We start from the raw sequence: 26,511 nt of genomic DNA on the forward strand, positions 1-26,511 counted from the left end.
CTGAAGTTTTGCACTAGTGGTACTCTACCAACTAACAGTACCAATGAAAATAACAATGTTAAAAGTTCATCCTTGAGCAGTCTCTTCAGTGTTATTTTGACGATTCTAATAAAATAGGATCAAAAGGTGCCACCCAATGCTTCAGTATCAATGACAGGCAAGAAACAGGATGCTGAGTTTGATACCTGTTTGCAAACATTTCCATTTTAAAAAAGGTCGTCGATGTTGCTTAGGACTTTTTCACACATCACCAAAGGACACAGTGACAGTACTTAGGAGTTTTAATACACAATGTTAGGCAGAGAGAATTTTCTGGGATAAGTTGTGCAGAGCAAAGGTTATGCACGACAGGTAGAACAATTTAACACCTTTTGAAACCCACACAGCTGTATTTAAGATACTGCAGTTATGTTTCTTTGTGTGAGCAACTGAACTCACTAATTTCACAGCAACTGAGTATTTCACAGCTCCAACAACAAGAGAAGACCTTCAGAGGTTTAACCCACACAATCTCACATGAGTAATATCCTAATAAACACAACGATCACTACCTCACAGTGGAAATCTTGTTGGAAATTAACTGTATTCACTTTCATTAAGAAAATAATTCTTAGGCTGTTTTCCACTTACATTGCTTGCCAGTAGTTTTCATTAAAAAGAGTATTTTACCTCAAAATACTTGTTGGATATTTATTACATAAGAAACTTTAATCCTAAAGCTATGGGGAGCATGGAGTTCACTTGCAGGTAAAAAAAACCATTCCCATGAGCTTCTGAATGTACCAAACTTCTCTCAAACCTTTGCAATATATTAAAAAACTAAATAATTCAAAAAAGAATTACCTCTACTAAGTTCAATAATTCAAACAGCACTACCATTACCAAGCTAAATAATTCAAATAGCATTACATTTCCTCCTGGTATAAAGATGCCTTCGCGTTTTTGGTCAAGTCGTAACATTAGGCTTAGAAAGGTTGAATCATTTCCTGAAAAAGAAGGCAGGAATAAGAGCGTACGACTTACGTTGTTCATGTACTCGCTGAGCAGGTCCTGCAGGGCCTGCCGCACGGCGTTGCATTCGGCCACGATCCTCTCCCGGCGGTCGTCGCGTGTGCACGAGGAGTCGGCCATGAGCGCCGCGCCGCTGATGATGCTCTCCAGCCGTTCCTCCAGGGACGGTCTGAAACGGGCCTCGCTGAAAGTCATCGGGTCTAAGATAATTTTGTTCTAAAAAAAAAAAAATAAAAGTGGAAAAATTAGGAGCGCACACGGGTCTTCGGTATTTTTTAAGTGTCTCTTATTTCAGCGGCTTCACGGGGTTTTTAGTCTTTCACATATAATAAGTAAAATTGTCTACCATGAAATGGAGAAATAAACTTAACAGCAGAGTCAATTATACTTTTAAGTGGCATTCCTTATTTTATCCGTGCTGGGAAACATTGGGGATCATTCTCCATAAGTGCTCCAGTGACTGGATGCTCTTGCATTGCTTATATTCACATAATTATTACATATGCATTACGATTTTTGAAAATTTTGACATACAATACATCTATACTAAGAAATAACTGATGATCTTAGTTATAATTGTTTAGTTTCTTACTTACAATACGTCTATTAATTATTAGTTAAATATAAACTAAGCACTCTGCTTCTAAACAATGTATTACTTAATCTTCTCTCTCCCTCTTGTCATGCAGAAGGATCTAAAACTTGAAAAATATCCCCTCGTTTTGCAGGTGGTCAGGAAGCATTTATCTCACGTCAATTGGTTAACGATGGGTACATCTTCTGTAAGTTAATCACAGTATACATGAATTTGGCAGCTTCTCTTCAGATTCCTGAAAAATCAGTATTATAGAAGTAGCCGGTTGCTCTAAAATCTCAGCACATAAATAATATTAAAAATAATGCACAACCTATTGTTATAAAAGACTTCTGTCGAGAGCAACACAACTGGTTCAAACCAGTATTTGGGAAGCATATGGTTAAAAACAATTCAACACAAACTACTGTAGTGTTCATATATTATACATATATATATTTAATCTTGAGATAAACTAACGTTCCTCTTTCCTGAATCTTCTGAAGTCTACTTGAATACTCAGGAAATTCATATGAAAGGTGCAAGTTACTTACAACTGAAGAGAAAGCAGAGTATTCTCTGTTAACTAATTCCTTCATTTTGAATATTTTTATCAGGAGACAGTTAAAATGCTATTATACTGCCTCAATATAACATGAAAATAAATGAAGAAATTATCGTTATTAGACAATCACACTTAGATAAAAATGTGAAATACCTCTGATTCCCATTCCATAGTGCATCTTTTAAAAGTCTCTTTCAAAAGGCTTTTGCAAGATATTTGTGTTTGGTTTTAAATGAGGAAAAACCTAAAAAGAAAGCACTACAGGAAGACAGCCTAAAAACATCTTTAATTTGAGAAATAGCTGACTGGTTAGGAAAATGTCTTTGCTCCACTAGAAAAGAAAAATCTGTTTTCTATTGCTGATATTTTCATTGTTAAATTATGATCACCGATAAACACTTGTGTACTTTATATATCAAACTTATTACCAAATAGCAACGACAGCCAAACCGCATAGATTCTACTCTATTAGTGTAGAAACTTATGTGATATTATGAAGTTTATGTCACCGCTAGATTATATTCTGACTTGTTTTTCTCCCTTCATATTTCAAGGTAACAAATACAAAAGAAATAATCACCTGCTAGCACTTAGAGGCACATTAACAACACCATGTAATTCAGTAACCTTTTGCTGCAATCATACCAATCAGTTTCATAATTGCATATTGTCTAAAAATGCTCTGTAAGCCACGCACTTCTTATTTGAGCTTTAAAAGAAAATAAACGAAGAAAGAGGAATATAAGAGGCAGATCTGGAAAAGTTTAAGCATTCTGTGTTCTAATAATCACACCTATTTTAAAGCACATTGGATTTTTGTTAATGAACCATTTTAATTTTCACAACATTTTGATAACATTATGATTAGTCTATTTCTTTTAATATCCAAGAGCAATCAACAAGCACAAGCCAAATGATGCGGTTAATTTGAAAAAATACAACACAGCGTATTAAAATGTAAATCAGGATTTAGGAATATAGTACATAACCAACATCTGCCTTTAATGTTGAAAATTGTATCCATTTATTACAAATCAGAACATGCTCAAATGAACTTATTCCAGGCTAAATTCTGATCCCAAGTGAATACATTTTCTTTCATTTAGTGGGACAAAGCTTTTATAAAAGATCTTGTTCCTCAATAAAACTTCCAATTAACTCCGTGCACAAAAAAGATAACTCTCATTACTATACACAGAGAGAGGATCAAGCTCTGAGAAATCTATAACTTAACCGAATCCGTAGCAGTTAAATAGTAACAAACACGATGTCAGGAAATTTATGAAGACTCATTATTAAATAAAAGGGAGAAATAGAAGTATTTTAACTAGATACCATATTGTTTCTAGAGACTGCTGACTTCACAGAAATAAATGCAGCATTACCCAGAATGTGGAATAATATCTCACATGTGACTTTCAGGGTCTGTGTTTCACAGCAGTAAGCAGAGCAGTTTTACAAGCATCTAAATCACAAACTGCTTCTCCAGGAGCTGGGCTTATGCATATCTATATAGCTGTGCTTTTCTATCAAACAATAATACTTTAAAGAATAGAGTTGACTGACACACTTTTGTTCATAAGCATTGGGATTTTCAAAAATCAGCTTTACATTCATTTTCACAACAGCATATTTAATTCAGGAATAGTGTCACGGAGGCAGGCCAGAAGTCAATTTAGGCAGGCAATAAGCTCCAAACAGACTTTATTTTGACCAGATCTGTTTAGTGGAGCACCAAGTGGAAATGGGGTTTATCCAAAATTATTCAGCACTCTGGCAACATTTAATAAACTGCAGGTTCGATACCAGTTGGAGATAATATTTCCGTACAACCACACAAGAATGAGGATCATAGAATCATAGGATTATAGAATGATTTCGGTTGGAAGAGACCCTCAGGATCATCGAGTCCAACCATAACCTAAGTCCAGCACTAACCCATGTCCCTAAGAACCTCATCTAAATGTCTTTTAAACCCCTTCAGGGATGGTGACTCCACCACTGCCCCGGGCAGCCTGTTCCAATGCTTGACAACCCTTTCCAGGAAGATTTTTTTCCTAATATCCAATCTAAACCTCTCCTGGCGCAACTTGAGGCCATTTCCTCTGGTCCTATCACTTAGTACTTGAGAGAAGAGACCAACACCCTCCACAGCGTGCAGACACAAAAAGAAGAAGCCGCTTTCACTCAAGGGTACCCAGCAGAAATAATCGCTAGCCCAAGGTGGGCAAGGGCTCACTCATAGATATTTCCAGACGAAAATCACTCACCAAGGAAGAGAGGGCTCTCAGTCCTGGGAAGTCTCCTTAGACACCACCCTTGATCTCAGGGGGGACCCTGTTCACAGACCCACTGTTCCCAGAGCATTCCAAGGGGGAATTCATTGGGGGCTCCATTTTACGGCCCAGTCGGATCTGCCGTGGTCATCACAAGCTGGTCCAGAAGCTTCTCTGGTCCTGGGCACCTCCTGGGCTGATGACTCTTCTATGGACCGGGGGTCCCACCCCTCCTGTCCCCCCAGCCGGGGGAGGTGAACTGAGGAGCCACCGTATCCCGGGGGGAGGACAGGGACAATGGGGCACAAAAGGTGCTCAAGAGCCACCAGCTGCCTCACTGACAGCCCCGGATCTCATCATTTTTGCCACAAACAGCAAGAGACTGAAATGGCGTCAAATGAACTATCTCAGCAAATTATATCATTAGTAAAAATTTCTAAAAATAATCAGCTGAATGTTTCGAATTATTTTCAGGGTTTCCTTACTCCAATGTTGTTGTTAGTGGTTTTTGCTTGGTTGGTTTTGGTTTGTTTGCTTTGGTTTTGTTTGGGTTTGTTTGGTTTTGTTTGGGTTCTTGTGTTTGTTTGGTTTTGTTTTAAATACATGACCATTAAAAGATAATGTTAATGCACAAGGTTCTTTTTTGTTTTCTTTTTTGTTTTCTTTTCTTTTTTTTTAAATGACCACAAAAACTAGTCCTGAACAAAGACGGGAAGTACATGTTACTAGAGAGCAGAGAGTTTCTGATAGCCAACTTACGTTGTACTTGCAGCAAACCTCTTTTCTCAATCAAAACAACATCCATACGGCACTATTGCAATTTCCATGTTTCACTTATAACAACATAATCTGTTTTTCCGCGTGTTTCATTTCTTTTCTTCCTTATAGCCACAGGTGTCAGATTCTCCACGTCCACAGCAAATCTCTGACAGCAGATCTTACACCTCTCAGCAAGTCCTGAATAATATTTTTCTTCTTAGAGGCTTTTGAAGACGCTGCACTCCACAATCTTCTAGGAGATCCAATGACCTACCAAGATCGTATTCCTGAAATATTTCCATTCTTTTCAAGCCTTCGGGATGAACTGTCTGCAGAGCAAATATCTCCAATATCTCTGATCACTGAAACCCAACTTGTTCTTTTCACAAGCAGTTATCTCATAATCCATGAATTAATTTAGGAAGTTCTGTACAGGTTACATGCAAATACCATTTACATATTAAATAATAAAGTGTGTGTCATTGAGAGTGCATAATTAATTTAAGCCAACTTTCCTCAATGTAAAACACAAAAAAGGAACACATTAGTGGATTTTTTTCCTAAATAAGAAGAGATCTCTATGCCCATCACTCCTTAGCTCATGAAGAATGGAAATTCGGAATCACTGAATAATTTAGCTTGGAATAGACTTCTTGAGGTCATCTGCTTTAAATGCCTCATTAAAAGCAGAAACAACTTCAACATCAGGCCAGGTTACTCAGGGCTTCATCCAGTCAAGATAAAATCTCCATCCTTAGAGATATTCCAGACCTCTCCCCCCCCATTTCACTGTTTGATCACATTCGTGGTATGTTGCTTTGCTTTTGTTTGTTTTCTCCCCAATATCCAGACAGAATTTTCCTTCAGTCAGCTTGAGGCAGGCGCCTCTCATCCCAATACTGCAGCCCTCAAAGTAGATTCTACCTCCATTTTCCCAACACCATCCTACTAAGAAGCTGAAGATGCCGACAAGATCCCTCCAAAAAGCCTCTTATTTGGCAGCTTGAAAAGTTCCCAGCTCTTCCAGTCCCTCCCCATTCATCGCGTCCTGCAGCCCCTCATCACCTTCTGGTCTCTGCTGGATCCAGGTCCATCAGTTTTCCTTGCACTGGGAAGCCTCAAAATGGATCTGGAAGATTTGATGCAGTTTCATATGTGCCAAATATAGGGGAAAAAAATCACTTTCCTTGAGCTACTGTCTACGCTCTTACTAATGCAGTAGTATAGATACTTCTTTCTATAATTCCCCACTCAATTACCTCCCATCCAACTGCTGACTGAGAGAACAAAAAGGAAATCAATATTTCCTTGTGCTTCTTTAATTTTTCTATGGTGTAAAAGGATGACGAATGCAATGATGGCTTTTAATTGGCCCTTTAAACAATTGACTGTGCTCTGGTCTTTAAAACACACAAACCCCCCAATTAAACAAAAGTAATTTCCTGCCATAAGTGAGTAAAAATGTATTTTAAAAGAAACTATCAAATCATATTAAAGAAGTGCAACATCAGCTTATTCTGTTCTAATGGGAAACAACCTTCTTATTTAAGAAATGGAACATTTTAAAATTACCAACCAGAAAATACACAAACACACAACACTAAAAAGTTTAAAAAAAAAAAAAAACAAAACATGCTATGGAAGTAAGCAAATTTGAATTGATTTTTCAGACTGATATTCTCAAAGACAGGAAAGGTGTCTTTGAGGGCATAATAATACAGTTATGACTCTAATATGAGATTCTAAAGGGAGAAGAAAAAAAAAACCAGTAAAGTTTGAAAACTGCTCGTACAAGACAATGTAGTAGCATAAAACTGATATAGCAGCAGCTACAATCACACCACTGCCTACCTCAAGTTCTGCAGGTGGAGCAATTATCCTAAACAGAACCGACATATCTTTCAAGTTACAAACTTCCGTATAACAGTTTTCCAAAAATTTACATCTAAGGCAAGCCCAGTAAAGTCAAGTGGGGTATCATGTGCCATGGTAAGTATCGCAGTACAGAAGAGACACCTTAGTGGAATCTAGAATTTAGGGCTTGGGGGTTCCTTTATTCACTCCTGTATTAATCTGTTGTGTGACTCTGGAGAGAGGATACATTCTTTCCTCTGATTCACTTTTCATACTTCATTAATTCACTTATTTAGCATATAAAACCTTCAGGGCAAAGACCATTTCGCAGCATGCTTCTCAGCGATTCAGCACAATGAAAACACAGGTTTTAAGGCAAATGCCACCGCAAAGTGAACCATGTCAGAAGAGGGAACCAAAAACTCAGTGACAAATGCCCATTAATTAGATAAACAATGTCGCAACTACAAGGCGGTATGAAAAACTCTCTTTGTGTAAAAAAGGAGAATGTAATATACTGAGAGAGTTTTTCAGAACAACCTGAGAGACAAGACAGTACCAATAAGAGTGTTCAATGTATTTCTTTAGTAGAAGAGCCTGTGCCACTGTGAAAACAGATGCAGCGAGCTTGCAGATTTGGTCTATGTACTTCTGTCCACCCCCCCCAAAGCGCCAGCAAGGTTATTTAGCTCCTGTTTAGTGATAAATTAAATGTTTCTACCTGTCCCTATGCTGCATTTCACAGACACACCACACAGCTGCAGTTCGAATAAATATGAAAAGCGTGACAGTGCAATGCCCTGGGGAGGAGGAGAAGGGTCCCCCTTTCTCTGCCTTTTCCAGCTCCCCGAAACACACCCCTGCTCGCTCCACTGCAGCACGGCAGCTTTCGATCAGCTGGTCTGATGTGTTAAAAGAAAAGAGAAATAATTCAAAGCAGTAAGCGACTGTCTTTCCTGCTGAGACAGTGGGATGACTAAATTCATAGTGCAGGGTGTTTCAAAGAGACGGACCCAACTTGAGGACGACTGTAACCCGAAATTGGGTCCATCTTTTTAAAACGCCCTGTAGTTTGATTAATATCACGATGAGGCAGAAGGGCAGAGCCAAGAGCAGGAGCAACCACCCACACCTCCATAGCCCCCCCCAGTCTTAGAATAGTTAAATAGTTTGGGTTGGAAAGGACCTTCAAAGCTCATCCAGTGCCGACATCTGCACCAGCTCAGGTTGCTCAGAGCCCCATCCAGCCTGGCCTGGGATGTCTCCAGGGATGGTTCAGCCACCACCTCTCTGGCCAACCTGGGCCAGGCTCTCACCACCCTCACTGCAAAAAATTTCTTCTTCATGTCCAGCCTGAATCTCCCCTCCTTTAGTTTAAAACCATTACCCCTTGCCCTATCGCAACAGGCCCTGCTGAAAAGTCTGTCCCCATCTTTCTTATCGACCCTTTTAAGTCAGGAAAAGCCACAATAAGATCTCCCCGGAGCTTCTCTTCTCCAGCTGAACCCCCCAACTCTCTCAGCCTGTCCTCCCAGCAGAGCTGTTCCAGCCTCGCATCATTGCTGGGGCTCCTCTGGCCCCTCTCCAACACAGCTCTTAAGTCCCTTCTTTAAACACAAAGGGAGATATTGTTTCCCAGAAGCATTTCTGGTGTGCAGTGATCACACACATGAATTACACAAGTGTCTCAGAGGTGCTAAATAAAGATACTCAAAATATTACTAAGTGTAGTCTAATTGGAAAATGTCACTAAGTGTTATTTTTGAGCTATTATACATAACCTGACAAAATTTTAATACATGTTACATTTAACAGTTCAGATATTCATTTTTATTATTAATGACAAAATAGGCAAACTGTAATAAATAGAATAATACTGGAACAATTGCGTTGCTACAGAAAACACACTTCTCTATAGAAACGTTGATTAGGGGTTTTTTTAAGTGTGTTTCTTTTGTGTGTTTCTAATATCTCTACCAAATTTGTTTGGATGACTATTTACTACAAAAATTCCTTTGTAAATAAACCAGTTACTGTCCTACTACAAACAGATTAACTGTATTTGACAGGAAAACACACAAAGCACCTGCTGTGTTTGGTGTGTTACTTTTTCTACCGTCAAAAGAACTGGTAGCAACATGGTATGATTAAACTAAGAAAGAGCATTTTTGATTGCTAAATCTTTTACAATAATAATTTACTACACAGGAGCATTTCAGAAAAAAAAAATATAAAGAAAAACGAAGAAATCCACTAGATGGTGCTCTTACACAGAAAATACAGACGAGTAGCCCCATTCTCACTGCTAAAGGTGAATGAAGGTGGCATGATCCTAAGTGCAAAAAGAAACGATGCTTCACTTTTTAAAGGTCACATTTCATGCCAAAATCCTCTTATTTTCAGTGCTGCCCCTCGTACTCTGGAGCTGCCATATCCATAATACTATCCAGACATTCCCACATGCACACAAGCACTTATAAAACGTTAATTATATGTCATAAAGCCCACTACTAAGATTAAAACTCCCGTTCTGCGTGGAAATTTTTTTTTGCAAACAGCTAAAGTTTTTAGGCGTATTGTGAAACACCTTACACTGTTGTTCACTACTTTCTCAACATGTGAGGGATGACTAGTCTGTGATTTTTCCCCATTTGGGGAACATCCAAGGAGTGTAGAAAGCGCCAAAGAGTCTCACTACTGAGTAGGAGCTTTTGAAGCATTGGGATGCAGTCCTGTTGACTTCACAGGTTAAATGATGGACTTGACGCCATTCCAGTTTAAAAGTTACTTGAGCTCCACGAGGCAAGAAAAAATAACCTGTATTTCATTCAAAGTCATATATCAGGTCATCTGAATTTGCAACACACTTTCTCCAGTCTACGCTAACACACGTGTCCCTATTTAAATTCAATATGTGTCACTATACAGAAATAGCCATTTGGTTGTGCTTCCCTAGACCAGAGCTCAACAAGTCTAGTTTTAAACTGCTGTGTGGGCCATGCAGTAACATTTTTGCAATTGTTTCTTATTATTTCAATACTGAATCCAACACGTTTCAATTCTTATTCTGAAGGTCACACTTAATCCTTATCTCCGGCATCACAAATCACTTCTTTGAAGAACATTTACAAGTAAATTGAGATATTCTACAAAATCCATTCTCAGACTGAACACCCAGTGCAGTTATTTGTCCAAAAAGCAACAACACTTTAAAGGTAATCACTGAACAACAAAGCATCTCTTCTGTTTGCTTTATGTCACATTTTGACTGCTCTTAATTTTATTACAAAAAAGCATCCTTTGCTATTGTTCTACCTAAACAGCATGTCTTTTCAGTTTCTACGCATTTTTTTTTTTCATTACACACTTATTAGATCTTTCAGTGCATTTAAGGAGCACTGCATTCACCAGCCCTGCAAAATATTCCTAAAGGATTATTGATGTCTTCAAGAAATATGTTACGATACTCCATTGATTAAGTATGAACTTCATTTTACAGCCTGGAGAATGGTGTCCAGTGTCACCAGGCACTTTGTTTCTCATCAAACATAGTCATCTTCCAAACAGTAGACTTGCAATGTTCAAAAATTTATTAAAGATTGAGTTACTCTGCCCAGAATTTTTCTGTTAAAATCCTTCTCATAACAAAAAATGGTTCATTTTCAGTACTCCGGGACCTATCCCAAATATAGAAATACCTCAAGTACCAAAATTAATTTTAACCACCTCTTTCAGTTCTCAATCAGATCAATTTCTTTATAGACCAAATTATTTTTATATTTATTCAAGACTCAATGCGATTTTGAAATTGGAGAATAAAGGGGTGACACAGAGGCCCAGCAGTTCAAGATGTAATGTGGAGCAACTTTACAGACAAATCAATGTGTGAGCACATGCAGAAACAATAAATCACTGGAATATTAAAATAACGTCAAGTATAGAGTGTGACTGTTCGGATCAACAAGTTTTAAAGCAAGCACTATATATATATACATTTTAACAAACACAATATCCGTTTATTCCGTTGAAAGATATTGATCTTGCCAATTCATTAGATGCACACACGCAAACACAAACCTCGAGGAGAAAGTAAGTCAGCTAAGCCATCTCATCAGTTCTGATGTTTTCTTTCTGGAGCAATGCCAAAGACATCAGATATTTGCTTTCAGCATCAATGGAGAGCAAGTTTTTTGGTCCTTTTTTCCTTCCTTTTTTCCTCCCCTTTCTAAGTCAGAAGCTTTATTAATGTATTTTATCCTTGGCTCATAATCTAATGTAGACAATCCAAGCCTTGCTCCAAACACAGAAACACTCCTTTTTATGGTTCCGTAGAGGACACATTGTAAACATCTTCATATTTACAAAACTGTTGTGCTTAATCCTCATGGCACTGTACAAGAATGATTACCCTAATTTTTCATGTCAAAATCTAAAGCAAAATATTCAGAATTGTTTAAAATGCTAAGTATCCTAGGGTGCCCTGTTTGAAACTCCTAGAATTTGAATTTTGGCAGTGGTCAGCGCTCGGAAAGTGTTGTCAGCACATCCCATTGACACAGCTACGCTTCCAGAAACTTAAGAAATCACTCTCCTACTCATCAGCGACCCCAAGTGCCCAATAAATACTACTTTTGCCCTCTCTATTCGGTCTTGCCAGACCAAAACTGACATTTCTTGAGAGAAACCAGAATGTTCTCAGAATTCACAATAAGTTCTGAACAAATTTCTCTACTTAAATTGAATAAATTTGGGAAAGTGTCATGAGGGGAGGTAGAAGGTGCATCCTTAGTTGCAGTAAGAACCCAGAAATATTTAATGAGCATAAAATACATACTAAATTTTACTAATAAATCACTTGACTAAAAAACCCAGGAATATCTGGATTTAAATGATCTAAAATTAAAGCAGGAACATTTAAGTGAAAGGATGAAAAGTGAGGTATTAAATACTTGCTTTTGCAATCAATCAACTTCAAAGAGCGATTTCAAGCAGCAAATCTAATAAGAAACAGATCTCTGAACTCTCCTCATTTCTACATAAATTATCTCTGAGAAGCAATAAATGACAACTCTTTCCAAAACTTCACTGCTAATAACTCACAGGTGACTTTACACCACAAGTCACCATTGTATAGAGTATGACAATTAAGATGATGCCTATTACAACACAATAGCTGAAGTGCTTAAAATAGGTAGAATAATTATTTCTGTTATATGTGATGATATTTTGATTGAGAAAGTATTCAGAAGATTTACACTGCTGTTATTTGACACGTTAAGCCACAGAAAGCTGATTCTGAAATTTGAAATAACGAAGGCTGAGAAGTGGTAAATATTATGGAAAAAACCTGTGAACTTATTTTTAGTAGAGAAGAATTATCTTTTCATATGATGTGAGGTTTAGTATGCACTTCATATCAAATACAAACTGATCACAATCAATATAACTGATACTGTAAAGTAAATATACTGTAAAATTATTTTCACTAGAAAACAGAAACTTCCTTTCCCTTGCTGCAGTAATAGATTGCCAGCATAAAAATTAAAGTTTTTTCTTGACCATCTTTTTACTAATCTGGTATTTTTTCTTGCTTTCTTGCTTGTGTAATGTAAGGATAAATTCACAATCATCCCACCATTGCAGCTTTAAATTTTGGCTTTCCCTGGAGTTTAGGGAATGTCATTTCTGTTGCAAAATTAGGTGTGAATAAATCTCATTCAATAGCTAAGCAGTGAGGCAAAATAGGTAATATGGTTAGAAAGCAGATAAAATAATAGTTTCAGTCTTTGCATCCTCAGTAAGAGGAGAAAGTTTCCATGTAGTTTCTTAAAATTAGGAAGAGAAAATTCTCAAGAAAGAGAATTTTTTTTTTCCAGATGTAATTGTGAACAGCACACGATACTATGGATATACATCTCCCATACACATCCATGGTGCCTGCAACATCACATAAAGTAGAAAAGTCTTTACCTGAGGAGAAAAATGATGAACAAATATTGTCACAAAGAGGCAGGGGACTCTATCAGATGTCCCGCGTGGTCTTCACTAAATCTACTTTCACTAAGCACAATGACTCTTTTCGCATTGAACTGCAGCCTTTTCCAGAGAGCAGCAGCATCATCATCAGTTTGGGACTGAGAAGTCACATGTTTTCTGTCACTGTTTGTCAAACCTCTGCTGTCCAGAAAATGCAAAGTCCCCAACAAAAGCCAGAGTGCAATCAGACGAAACAAGGAAATTTTTCTCAGGATTTTACCAACAGGGGACTGTGAGCTGAGAAGGCCCTCAAAACCATACAGAATTCCTGAAGGCTTGACTCACAATAATTTTACATGAAAAACTATAGATCTAGAAATATATGTATTAAAAAAAAAATAAAATCAGTATAGTTGGTGCAGGTAGTCCTGTTTCATTTACTTGAAAAGTACGATGGAACTGGAGTCAACCTCTGGGTCCTGCAGTAGATCTGAATGGTTTCAGTCTCTTTGCTTACCTCTTCCTACACCTATCCACACGTTTCCTGCGGTCATGTTTCCAACGCTAACCCCATTTCCCTTTTGTTGTTATTTGTATACTCATTCTCTGCCTTTTTTCAATATCTTACTCGATCCTGGAGCTTCCCTTGATCCTGTATAATTTACCTTTTCTACTACCATCTCCAATGCAGACCCAACGACAGCAAGCCGTAGATGCAGAAGACAAGTCCAGTCCAACATGAGATGAACCACCTGCACTACATCTCCACTTCAGGGCCATGAAGTTGGTGAAGGGTTTGGAGAAGAAACTGTATGAAGAGCAGCTAAAGTCACTTGGCTTGTTCAGCCTGAAGAAGAGGAGACTAAGGAGAAACCTCATGGTGGCTACAGCTTCATAACAAAGGGAGGAGGAGGGGCAGGTGTCAAACTCTTCTCTTTGGTGACCAATGACAGAACCCGAGGGAATGGCTGGAAGACGTGCCAGGAGAGGTTTAGGTTGGACATTAGGAAAAGGTTCTTCACCCAGAGGGTGGTGGAGCACTCTAACAGGCTCCCCAGGGAGGTGTCACAGGCCCAAGTCCTCAGAACATAGTGTGAAATTTGGAGTTGTCCTGTGCAGGGACAGGAGTTGGACTCAGTGATCCTTGTGGGTCCCTTCTAAATCAGAGCACTCCATAAGTTAAGTTAACCCAACTGTATCTGACTGCTCCCAGCTGCAAGGACACAGCTTACCATGTCCACACCAACAGAGACATCTGCTTTTTCAATAAAAGCAGAAGAGGACTTTCCTCTCAGAATTTTCATGCTGGTGAGACAGAGAAAGTTGGAGACTGATGGAAAAGACTCTGCTGGGACATCTGTGTAGGGAATAAAACTAAGGAGTACTAACCGTAAGCAAAGATCCTGTAAGCATCCACTCATCTCTCCATCAGAGGGAAGAAGTTATAATATCTCAGCTGCAGAGAGTGGCAGGCCCATAGCAATCAAAGGGAAATTGTGTTGCACTTTCAGCCTCAAATAACGAGTAGTTCCTGACCGTGTGTGACAGATGCTTGTATTGTAACCTTATGTATATAACCAAAGGCTTTGTGAAGCACTGGAACAGGCTGCCCAGGGCAGTGCTGGAGTCACCATCCCTGGAGAGGTTTAAAAGGCATTGAGATGAGGTTCTTAGGGACATGGTTTAGTGCTAGAGTTGGGTTATGGTTGGACTCTATGATCTTGAGGGTCTTTTCCAACCAGAATGATTCTATGAATCTAAGTCAAAAGGACACCCTTTCCTAATAATGATAATTTTAACAAACCCTTACCAAAAGTCAGAATGAAAAAGGAAAATACTTCCTGATACTGTCTGCAATTTTTTTTTTTTTTCCACTTTCCAAAGAGTTCTCAAGTGTGAGATAGGGAAAAGTCATAACAGGACTGGCAATGAAATTACAGTTAAACAATTAGCTTTTAAGAAAGTTGCTTAAGCAAAACTGTAGCTGTTGCTGAAATAGAGGCTGGAGCACTTTGCCTGTAGTTGAAGTGACTGGCACCACCTGTGTTTGAAAGATACTTTTTCCGTATCTTTGATTAATATAATTCATGACACAAGTTGAACATTAATGTTTCCAGGCTGCTCAGCTCAATCACCATCTTTAGTGTTCTGACTTCCTGACTTGTCAGACAAATGTGATTTTACCATTCTACCTACTACAGATCTCAGTCACAGAACTGAATTGCCAGATTAATCAGATTTTGCATTATTTAGAACGATGTAGCTAGATTTTGCAAGGACACTGGGACGAAAGAGGGTTTCTTTATCACAGTTCCTGCATACGAGCACAAATAACTCCTTACAATTCAAGTCCATTAGCAGCAAACAACTGTTCCTCATTAAAAATAACAAATCAATGCCTCTGCAATCTGAGGAAATGGACCTGAACGAAAAGGGAAATTTGCATCCCATTCAAGAACCATTTAGTTAAAAGCACTGTAAATTGCATGGAGAAACACTTCATTTTCCATGCGCTTCTGATACTTACATCAAATTCATTTAATGCAGCAGCAAGCTCTCCTATGCCGGTGTGCCCCTTGTTCTCATCAGTGGGTGAGGTGGCCTGGGCAGCATTGGAGATGCCAGCAATTGCTTCTTGCACTTGCTTGAAGACATAATCTCTGTTGGCCCTGGTGGCTGCAACGTCGGGGTGACGGAGAAACGCTTGGGACGCGGTGTAGAGCATGGTGGCATTCTTCTTCAGAGCACCTCGAGCTGCTGCCATTTCATCCCTGCAGTGAGGATCTTTCAGTTCCTACACAAAAACCACACAGTTTTTATACCTGCAAATGATTTTTTTTATGTTAGAATGTAGTTAAGTGTCTCTGCATAAATATCGTCCAGTGATTTTGCAGAGGTGGAATCAATGACAGAATCTACTATAAATCACAGAAGGAAATTCTTCTCATGCCCAAGAAAGTCCTTTACTACTGCGTAGCTACAGTTGTTGCATTCTGCTCACAATGTCTTTTCATCAAAGAGTCTTTATGCTTCCGTTATTCAAAGACTGACAGAAAATTTATAGAAAATATTCAAAATTATTCTTCCTGGATTCAGTCTGATGATTACATGAAGGCAATGCGAGTGCAACAATCCTGTTGCAGCAAGTGCCATAGTTTTGTAAGTACTCCATCTGTGTCACTTACAAAATCATTGTAAAGTAGACCTTTACAAATCAAAATAAAAATATTACATTGATGAATATGGTTTGAGTTCTTAAAGCCCTAATAAATATGTTGCTTTTGGTTTTAGCCTTCATATTTTGTTCTATTCCTCATTATCATGTAGTATTTTTTTTTATGACATACTTTCTTTTGTTTCCCCTGACAACAAGCATCAGATGCTGTGCAACGTTACCAGAATAAGATGAGACTGTATTATTGTTATTTAGTCCATGAATTTATTTATTAGCAGGATAAATCACACTGTCAATGAAAGCCTTTCAAACGTTAGCTAAGTTAATCCTGACGATATTCATAAAGAGTAAGAAAACATTGCTTCTGTTTTAAGACTACTAACGAAGCAGTTTGGAGATCTTAACAGCTTACTTACACATGGAATCTATAGCAAAAATTTAAAAAGAAGTCAGATATTCTGGATTTAAAGGGTTTACCCATTGACCAATTTCAACCACACATAACTGAGAGTTTTCAGAGAGAGCTAAGTTACTAAAAACTTTGTCAGGTTACAAAACAGAAGAGAGGAAAGGAAAATCTGCTAACGTCTAAGTAGTAACTTTTAATGCTGCCAAGATTTTCTGGAATTACATGGAACATCCTGCTGGCATTATAAGATTGACCCTTAAGACAAAAATTTTAAAAGGTTTATACTAAGATTTTTTGTTACCTTTCCATATCTCCATTAAGAACTTAAGAGACATATATATCTTCATTAGCTTTCACGTTTTTCTCTTTTTCCCATATTTATAGCTAGACTTCCACAAGGGAAGTGTCTGAACACAAATAATAGCACTGTTCATGTAGTGACTAGATTTTACATTTTAAATTTATTTAATTTCAATATAACTCTGAAAATGTTATATTTCATTAAATGCAGAAGTTAATCATGATTACTGTAATGTAGAAAAGAAAGAAAAAGAAGGATAAATCTAGAAAGCCAGATTTCTAAATCTGGTGTGCTGTGCTATACAAAGTCTACACCCTAGGATGATCGGTGGTGTTCAAAAGAACTGAATTTGGAGAGACCTTATAGAGCTCCAAAGTGACAGCACTGCCTGGACTCTTAAAAACAATGTTTTTCAGGAGAAAGTTATCTTTATTGCAAAGGTGGGTAATTGCAGGCATTGAATAAGTGTTATCCTGACTTTACGATCTTTTTTTCACCTGCCTTAGTAATGAATGGAGTACTTGGTCTTTTTTAGCATCTGAAAATTAATAATGATGGTTTTAAACACAAAGTAGAATTCTGTTCTTCCTGAATTTGAATGATATTAAGAGTGCCAAAGAGCTCGTGCTTCGCCAGCTGTCAGAGTGACCTCCAATCAGCACAGGTTAGAATTCAATAGGAATAATCATCAAATGAAAACTATCCTTAACCTCCTGAATCACTTACCTTTTCACTCTTCATTCTGTTATTAATTGAAGCCACTTGGAAAATATTCTTAAAGAAACTACATTTTTTAAAAAAATTATCACATTCAAAAAAATCAATGTGATTAAATTATAGGCCATGACACAGCAATTACCTATTGTACATTTTAAACCAGACTTAGCCATAAAGTACAAGATCTTTAGAACCAAGACTAACTTTCTTAACCACTGCTTTAAAACAGACTCACCTGTTGTCGTCTTGCTGCTACATAGTTCAGTTTTACCATCTCTTTTCCGAATTCTTTGAAGCGATTTGCTAAATCTTGCTCATTTGTTGCATTTTTTACGGCTTCTAGTGCTTCTTCTACCTGCAACATGATATACCAAGTGCGTTAGCATTTTAATCTGGGTGCACTCTTTGACAAAGTCTATAACTATTCTGCCCGATACTCTCTATTATATGCACTCAATTTAGCTTTTATGTCCATCACTGTACAGTGGCTTTATGATAGTTCCACTAACTTTAATTAGTTTTCTTAATAGAGAAGCTGTGTGATTGTCATTCTGCATTACTTTCCATTTACTATACTTTGGTATCACGTAAAACTAATGTAAAAGGCACAACTATATTAATTTCCCCACTAACTCTTATCAGATGAAATTTTAATATCTGCGGGTTTTAAAACAAAATAGATGAATATGTTCTCAATGTGTGGTACAGGCTTTATGGGAAAACAAAAGGAAGTTATTAATTCTGGATAAGAAATAACATTTGAAAAGGAAACTCAAACTTAGCATTAAGATTTGAATTTACCCTGATATATGCAAAATACTGTATCCTTGTGAAATAAATGAAACAATGATAGATTCAACTCAGAATACATTTATTATTTTCTTTTTCTCAGCTTCCCTCTTTCAGAAAAGAATCTACCAAAGAAAATATATCTGCAGTTACTCAATCATGCTGTAGCTAAGATATAAAACATCAGTAATAGAAACAAGTTAACCTACCAAATATATCGTGGAACTTTATCTTATGTACAGCAAGAAAAAAATATTTGAAGGGATAAAATGCTATTTTTATACGAGAAGTAAAGGAAATTTTCCTGTGACTAGATGAAAATTCAAAGTTGTATTTCTCTCCCTCACAAGATAAAAATGCAATTCCAAGCAAAAAGATTGAGAACTGAAAAACTTCAATTCAACCTTATTTCTAGAACCTATTGCTTCAATTCACGAGAATGTGTATAACAACAGATAAATTTTCCCCTCAAAGAGAAAAGGATAGTTTTGATGGGGACATGCTCCTACCCAAGAGCAGAGGTTTGCAGCTTATTCTCGAAATGCCACTGCAAATCCATAAATTCAGCAGTAGTTGGCATCTAACGAATTCAGAAAGGCATGATTATGTGCAGAACCTGCCTTTGCATCATTTGTGTTGCTCTGTGTTTTCCTACCAGTGAGGGAGGATATGTTTATTGTGAGCTTTTACCTACTTACTGCAGATTTAAGAATATCCACAAATTACAGGGCAGAAGAGTAGCAAATCCATATATTTCTACGGGATAATGTATAATTCAAGCACATAAATCCATAGCTGTTGTGTTGGAAATTTTATACTAAGTCTGAGAGTTGCACACTACACCTTATTCAGAATCCAATTATCTCTTCTTTTACTCTTAAAAAAACCAGCAGTTTTTAGAGCTGAGCTATCTGCCTGCCTTATCCACTAATATAAATTACAAAAGCATCATTGTATTAACTAATTCGTTCTTGCAGGATTTCTTGCAAAATATGAACATCTTCCTTTCATATCCAGAAGCATTTATGTTAAACTACCTGAAACATTCATCTTTAATCTGTTTGCAATGCCAAGCACAGGCATGAGAAATTGATACACAGGTTTTTAGGTCCTGCCAGCTCCCTGTTAAATAGAATTGCTAGATAATTTGTTACAGATTCCACTCTGATAATCAGAATTTGAAAGCTGTTCATCCTGCTCTATCGTGTCAATCGGGGCTCAAACCCATGAAATCCCAAAATGAAGAAACTGGTTATGAGAAATTTTACAAAGGACATGAGCACAACCTCCTTTTTTATTAGAATTTCTTTTACAACTTCATGTTGGAGCAAGATCTCTATCCTTAGAAAAAGACAACTTCACTCAACTGTGCAGATGTGTTCTTCTGATTAGCTAGCACTAATTACAATAGACTTGTAATTTTGTTCGTGCATGATCACATACTATATAAGTATATGCTATTTTAGGAGTGTTAATACAAGCTTCACTGCAACAAACACTGTTACTAATTTTAGTAATGCGAAACATAACCTGAAAGAAATGACCAACTGTCCTTCCAGAAAGCATCTCTATATATTCATTCTAAAACATTAACTAAAATGCACTATTTCCCCTGAGGTCTGAAGTGGGATTCACTCCTTTGACAAGCTTTCAGTGAAAATTGATTCCAGTACATTTCAGTATAAATCAGGCTTCATAAGTTTGACGTGTAGAATCATTTTGGTTTATTAATTTTATATTCGCGTAGTGAGGTGGGCTGCGAACTGGCTGAAGAAAAGAAGCCAGAGAGTCGTGGTCAATGGGGCAGAGTCCAGTTGGGGGCCTGTATCTAGTGGAGTGCCCCAAGGGTCAGTTCTGGGGCCAGTATTGATCAATATATTCATCAACGACTTGGATGAGGGAACTGAGTGTACTATCAGCAAGTTTGCTGATGACACCAAGCTGGGAGGAGTGGCTGACACGGCAGAGGGCTGTGCTGCCATCCAGTGAGACCTGGACAGGCTGGAGAGTTGGGTGGGGAAAAATTTAATGAAATATAACAAGGGCAAGTGTAGAGTCTTGCATCTGGGTAGGAACAACCCCAGGTTCCAGTACAGGTTGGGGAATGACCTATTAGAGAGCAGTGTAGGGGAAAGGGACCTGGGGGTCCTGGGGACAGCAGGATGACCATGAGCCAGCACTGGGCCCTTGTGGCCAGGAAGGTCAATGGGACCTGGGGTGTATTAGAAGGGGGGTGGTTAGTAGGTCCAGAGAGGTTCTCCTTCCCCTCTTCTCTGCCCTGGTGAGACCGCATCTGGAATATTGTGTCCAGTTCTGGGCCCCTCAGTTCCAGAAGGACAGGGAACTGCTGGAGAGAGTGCAGCGTAGGGCAACAAAGATGATGGAGTGGAGCATCTCCCTTATGAGGAAAGGCCGAGGAAGCTAGGTCTCTTTGGCTTGGAGAAGAGGAGACTGAGGGGACACCTCATTAATGTTTATAAATATATAAAGGGTGAGTGTCACGAGGATGGAGCCAGGCTCTTCTCGGTGACAACCAATGGTAAGACAAGGGGTAATGGGTTCAAGCTGGAACACAAGAGGTTCCACTTAAATTTGAGAAGAAACTTCTTCCCGGTGAGGGTGCCAGAGCCTGGCCCAGGCTGCCCAGGGAGGCTGTGGAGTCTCGTTCTCTGCAGACATTCCAACCCGCCTGGACGCCTTCCTGTGTAACCTCATCTGGGTGTTCCTGCTCCGGCGGGGGGATTGGACTGGATGAGCTTTGGAGGTCCCTTCCAATCCCTAACGTTCTGTGATTCTGTGAACTCACCCCACTCTTTGAATGTTACCACTGAGTAAATACAAAAGCTGTTCCTTCATCAATTTTGTAAAATGTAAGTGGTTTTTCTTTTTTTGCTAGTGCTTCAATCTGTATTCATCTCAAACTAGTTTGCATTATGAAATGGTAAGATAAAAATGTATACACAGTCAATCCTCAGAAATAAATTACCCTTTTTAACCTGAAAAAAAAAAAAAAAAGGTCCTTAAGTTAAATTTTGCTAAAAACCACCAGAGGTACCTGGCTCTTGGAAACAGAACCAATAATAATATCTGACAAATGCAGATATTACAAACCACATTGCCATGCACTGCCCCGGCAAATCTAGAGTGCGAAATGTCTAAATAAATACGCCCACTTACAAAACAGTATTAGGCATTTGTGTTTGAAATAACATAGTACACTGCCGTAACAGAAGGAAGAAATCTCAGATATGAGAACAATATTTCTCATTGCCTATGAAAGAGCTCAAATCTGAATTTTAATCATAATGTTTAGAAAAATCTGTTGTTTATAATATTGAAGTATTAGTCTCACAAGCAAAGGATTTTTTTAATTACAGTTGCATGGAGTATTATAGTGGGGAAAAATTAGAAGCATATTCGAGAGCGACAGTGCTGACACCGCACTGATCAGAGCCACGTGCTGACAACTACAGGAGCAGCATTCTGTTCATTAGAGCAGAGCTGGGCAGAAAAATCTGGATTTTTTCATTATGAAAATGGTTTTCACACTATTTAGCTTATCTGCATATTTTGCAAGCTGAAGAGTTCTCATTGTTTTTTTCCAGACTATAATATTGTTGTACCATTACACTATTAAAAGACACAAAAATCCCCCAAACCAACAACAAAAGCAACACAAACTTTTTGGGCCGTTATTAAATAGAAATAATTCTCCATCTCCTCTGCTGAAGTCACACATAGACTCTGCAGGCTTTAAATATTCTGCATCGGAGTTCCTGAAAAATTTTGTTTTGTTTCCGGGTCTTTGTTTATTTGTTTATGCAATAAAAGTTAAATAATCTAATAAGTAGGAAAAAAAAAAAATCCCAGTTTCAACTGTGAAGTCTTTTAATACTGTTGTATAAAAATGTGAATGGTGGCAGCCAAACGTGTCTACAAATCCAAACCAAACTATCTGGCAATCTTTAATTCCTTTGCATTCTATTTTTCCTCTTTGATGACTGATTAGGCACTTGTACTGTTGTCTCACTCCAAATTAAAGATTCAATCTTCTGACACATCCAGAAGCCATGAAGAGGAAAAAAAAAAAAAAAAAAAAGGCAGAATCGCTGTAGTAACTAAAGTCTGCCACAAGATAGCGATGCTTTACAAGTCCTGAGTTTGTAAACCATGGGGATAAGATGTAAGTAAATGCATCTGTTCAGATCAGAGAGCTGCTTAATGCCATTATTAGTCCAGTCATTGAAGATATCTGACAATTTTTACTTTAAGTCTCCAAAACTGAAATTCTGAAAAATCAGAAAATGAATGAGACTAATGTAGAAATGTGTTATCTCCTATCTCTTTATAGGCACTTCATGAAAAAAACACAGTGAAACAGAGTAAGAAACGTGAACAGTGACATCCATCACTGATTTGTTCCCAATTTTGCTACAAAAGTTGCAAAACCAGTAGAGACCATTAAAAATGCACACACATACAATTTTCAGATGGGATAGAAGCCTCATGACATCAGCCATATCAGCCAGGATGAGTAAGCGGGTGACAGCGGAAAGCAAGGCACGGGCAGCCCGCACCATGGTGCCGCGCTTCACCGAGGAGCACGGGTCATCGGCGAACTCCGAAGAGGCAATCCTCATCGTTTCTCCTAGAATAATATAATAAAAGATAAGTTTGACACTCCTGTATTTTTCCAGAATGTATAAAGAACTCACTATATAAACTAACTGCTGTGAAGAAAAAAAAATGAATGGCTTAGTTATTGAATATTGAATTGCTCGGGAGAAGTTTTTTTTTTAAACATGTATAGCAACTGTCTCAATACTCTCTGCCTTTTTTTCTTAATTCTCAAACTGTTCTTCTTCTAGAGCAGTCACCTGTGACAATTAAAAAGGAAATCAAAACACCAAGAGATATTGAGAGCAAGCAGCGTGTGTTATAGAAATACCGAACTCACCTGCACTGGTCGGACGACGGGACAGAGCACCCCAACAGTATCATCCCAATTGCATCTCTCTACAATTCTGCCTTCAAACTACATCCTTCTCCTTCACTCCTGCTCCCCAGTCCTTGTCTTCTTGCTCACTTACTCTGCTCTCCTCCACCTAGAAGACCTATCACTCCTATTAAAGGAGATTTTTTTTTTTTTTTTTTTTTTTCCCCAGTCATAGATTGGGGATTGGACAAGATGATCTTTGGAGGTCCCTTTCAATCCCTAACATTCTGTGATTCTGTGATTCATTTAGGTTGGAGAAGACTTTTAAGATCGTTGAGTCCGATCACTAACCCAACACTGCCAAGTCCACCACTAAACCCTGGCCCTAAGCACCACATCTACGCATCTTTTAAACCCCTCCAGGGATGGTAACTCCACCACTGCATTGTGTTCTGCTGTGTAGATTTGCTAAAAGCATTTAAAATAAGCCAGCCCAGCTATGCAATACAATCCCATCAATATATTGCCCGGAATTCTCTGCCAAGCAAAACCTGATTTTTTTAGATGATGAACAGACTTAGCTTTCTTTATAGCATTTTCCTTTGCTGAAAGACAGCTCTGTATGCAAGTTAGTCTTTTTAAAAATTCCGTATTCTCTAAACGCATCATAAACTTTCAGCAGTTTCTATATTTAAGTTCATTGTTATGACCTTCTTTTCAAACCACAATGTTATTTATCCATACAATAAAAAAAAATATGTCCGTGCAGCTGAATTAATACATTTCTAACAATTTTCACCTATCTTGTTACATCATTGCCTCAAAACCTACTCCATCATGTTTTCTCCATGACACTTTCAACAACAATTTAAACATCTTATGAGTTATCAACAGATCAATAATTATGCAAGCCTCATTTTCCAAGGAAATGGGGCTGAAAGAGGAGCAAATAACCATTTTGAATTAGATTTTATATTAACTCAAACTTTCCTATTATTTAGGAAAAAAATAATCCTGTTCGTCTCCAGAGTAGAAACTCAGAAAGAAAGTACTTCTTAATGTGAAATCAAAGCATATTTATATTGCTTTTTAGACCATTATAACAATATAAAAAAAAAATCTCAGATGGCGTAAGTTCCCATAAGACAACGCGAATACTGGATGAGAAACTTGAGACACTCACAGTAAATAATTCCCATTAGAAAAATTTTCCTTATGATATTACCATTAGGACTGCATGTTCTTATTATAATTTGTATGCAGTATATCTTGGATGATAAGCTGATTATATATAATTTCAGTAGATATAATCAAATGGCTCATTTCTAAAGTGGCATACTTTTCTTAAATTTCCATAAGGTTGCCAAAACGCTCAAAAGATTTCTTAAGAGAAGAGAAACAAACAATCACTATCAGATAAAGAGACAACAAAACAACTTTCTAAACATGCTCAAATGTATTATTAATATATATTAAAATGTATTATTGCTTGGCATCGCCAAGTTCTAGATACGTGGTCTCTGCAGAGAAACAATCCCATGCGTTTACCCATGTGCCAAATAAATCACTGAAATAAGGAGCAAGGAACTCTGAGGCCACAAGATTTTTTTTTTTTTTTTTGGCATGTACTTTAAATCAGTTATTGGAAAAAATTGTCAACAAATATTGGCTGGGAGTGTGCTAAAAATTGGGAAATAAATTTCCACTTTTTTTTTTAATTTTATTATTATTATTGTTGGTTTTGAGTGAGTGACACAAAATATTCCCCATAAAAGAAGTGGCTGAGAATGACCACAGAATCCTTTAGGATCTACCATGGGGAAAAGGGTTAGATCTGAATTTCCTAATCTGGAATCCAAACTGTGGCTTTCTGGATTCATCTAACCAGTGTAAAAATTGGGAAGGCATCATATTCCCTTTGGTTATTTATTAAAGGAAACAAACTATGGCAGGTTTTCATAGAAAGTTTGATCCAGAGCACACTCTTAAAGCATAACTAGCTGGTGGAACTCAAGGAGACACATGCAATGGTACCAAAAGCCCAACAAGACTTTCTGATATTTAAACTCTAAGTTGGACTCAGATGAATTGAAAGTGATTCTAAGCATCCAGCAACAAAAGTTTTTTATATGAACGTACGTGAACTTGAGGTATATCCAAGATGAAATGACAGCCAAAGCAAACTTTGCATTTTGGAATCAGATGTCTATAAATCGTTTAACTCCCATTTTGATACTGAAGAGATTTGATAGCTTTCTGCCAAATTACCAGTCTGTAGCTACAGATAAATATTAATATTGAACTGTGAAAGAAGGATCTGATATTTGGTAATTGGCCACTGGCACTAGGAAAGAAAGCAAGAAAATTATCTTCTTGGGCTTGACTATTCGAAGAGATAAAACTAGGAAATATTAATATATTTGAAATCAACACCGGTGGACAGAGGGAAAACACATGGAGGGTCAAAACAAGAATTTTAAAAGTTTGGAATAATTATTTAACATTATAAAGCTGAAGTTAGGTGAAATAAATCTTCTCCAAAACAATTAAGTAGTAAGTAGACATAAATAAGTAAATAAAAAACTATTAATGTAGAAGTTCATAGCAGGTTGTTTAAACCTCATAAAGAACTAGCAGTTCACAATTTAAAATCTAATAACCTATAAAACCAGCCATTATTGGAGAGGAAGGATTGTCTATATCTCAGTGCCAATTAACATATTTTTATCCTTGTACAGCAATGGTATCAAACCACTCTCACGCCAAAGGTAATGTTGGAGCTATAGCGACTCAAATTATTTTTCAGAGAAACCTTTTTATCTGGAAAAAGCCACCCCTACTTTCAGTTATCCATTTCTTTCCAAGTTCATTTCAAGTTATTCTGTAATCTATATTAAATTACTTGCAGTGAAAATTAGGTCAGCACAAGAAACACAGACATCTCGAGTCATCAGGTCTGCTTCCTTGCCACTGCAGACAGCCATGTCATAATATAATTAATATTAATCTTAATATGATAATAACTACGCTCACAGACTTATCAAGCTTCCATCTTAAAAACAGCTCAGACATTTAACCCCAATTAATCCTTCTGGAAACAGGAAACTCATTTCAAAATGAACTCCAGAATCTGACAGGTTTTTTTCATTAGAGACATTTTAATTCCATA

At 37.6% G+C, this 26,511-nt stretch overlaps 1 protein-coding gene across 1 annotated transcript in view; it reads right to left on the minus strand.

Annotated features, from left to right (window-relative positions):
* Window positions 1-26,511, minus strand: part of CTNNA2 (catenin alpha 2) — a 498,767-nt gene that overhangs the window by 346,741 nt on the left and 125,515 nt on the right. The window contains exons 4-7 of the mRNA XM_065633244.1: window positions 22,888-23,054; window positions 17,853-17,972; window positions 15,543-15,809; window positions 1,024-1,227 (exon numbers count right to left, since the gene is read on the minus strand). Coding sequence (XP_065489316.1) covers window positions 1,024-1,227; window positions 15,543-15,809; window positions 17,853-17,972; window positions 22,888-23,054 — 758 coding nt within the window. The remainder of the gene's footprint in view (window positions 1-1,023; window positions 1,228-15,542; window positions 15,810-17,852; window positions 17,973-22,887; window positions 23,055-26,511) is intronic.

This window comes from Caloenas nicobarica, chromosome 4 (genome assembly GCF_036013445.1).
Source record: "Caloenas nicobarica isolate bCalNic1 chromosome 4, bCalNic1.hap1, whole genome shotgun sequence".
NCBI classification, from domain to species: Eukaryota; Metazoa; Chordata; class Aves; order Columbiformes; family Columbidae; genus Caloenas; species Caloenas nicobarica.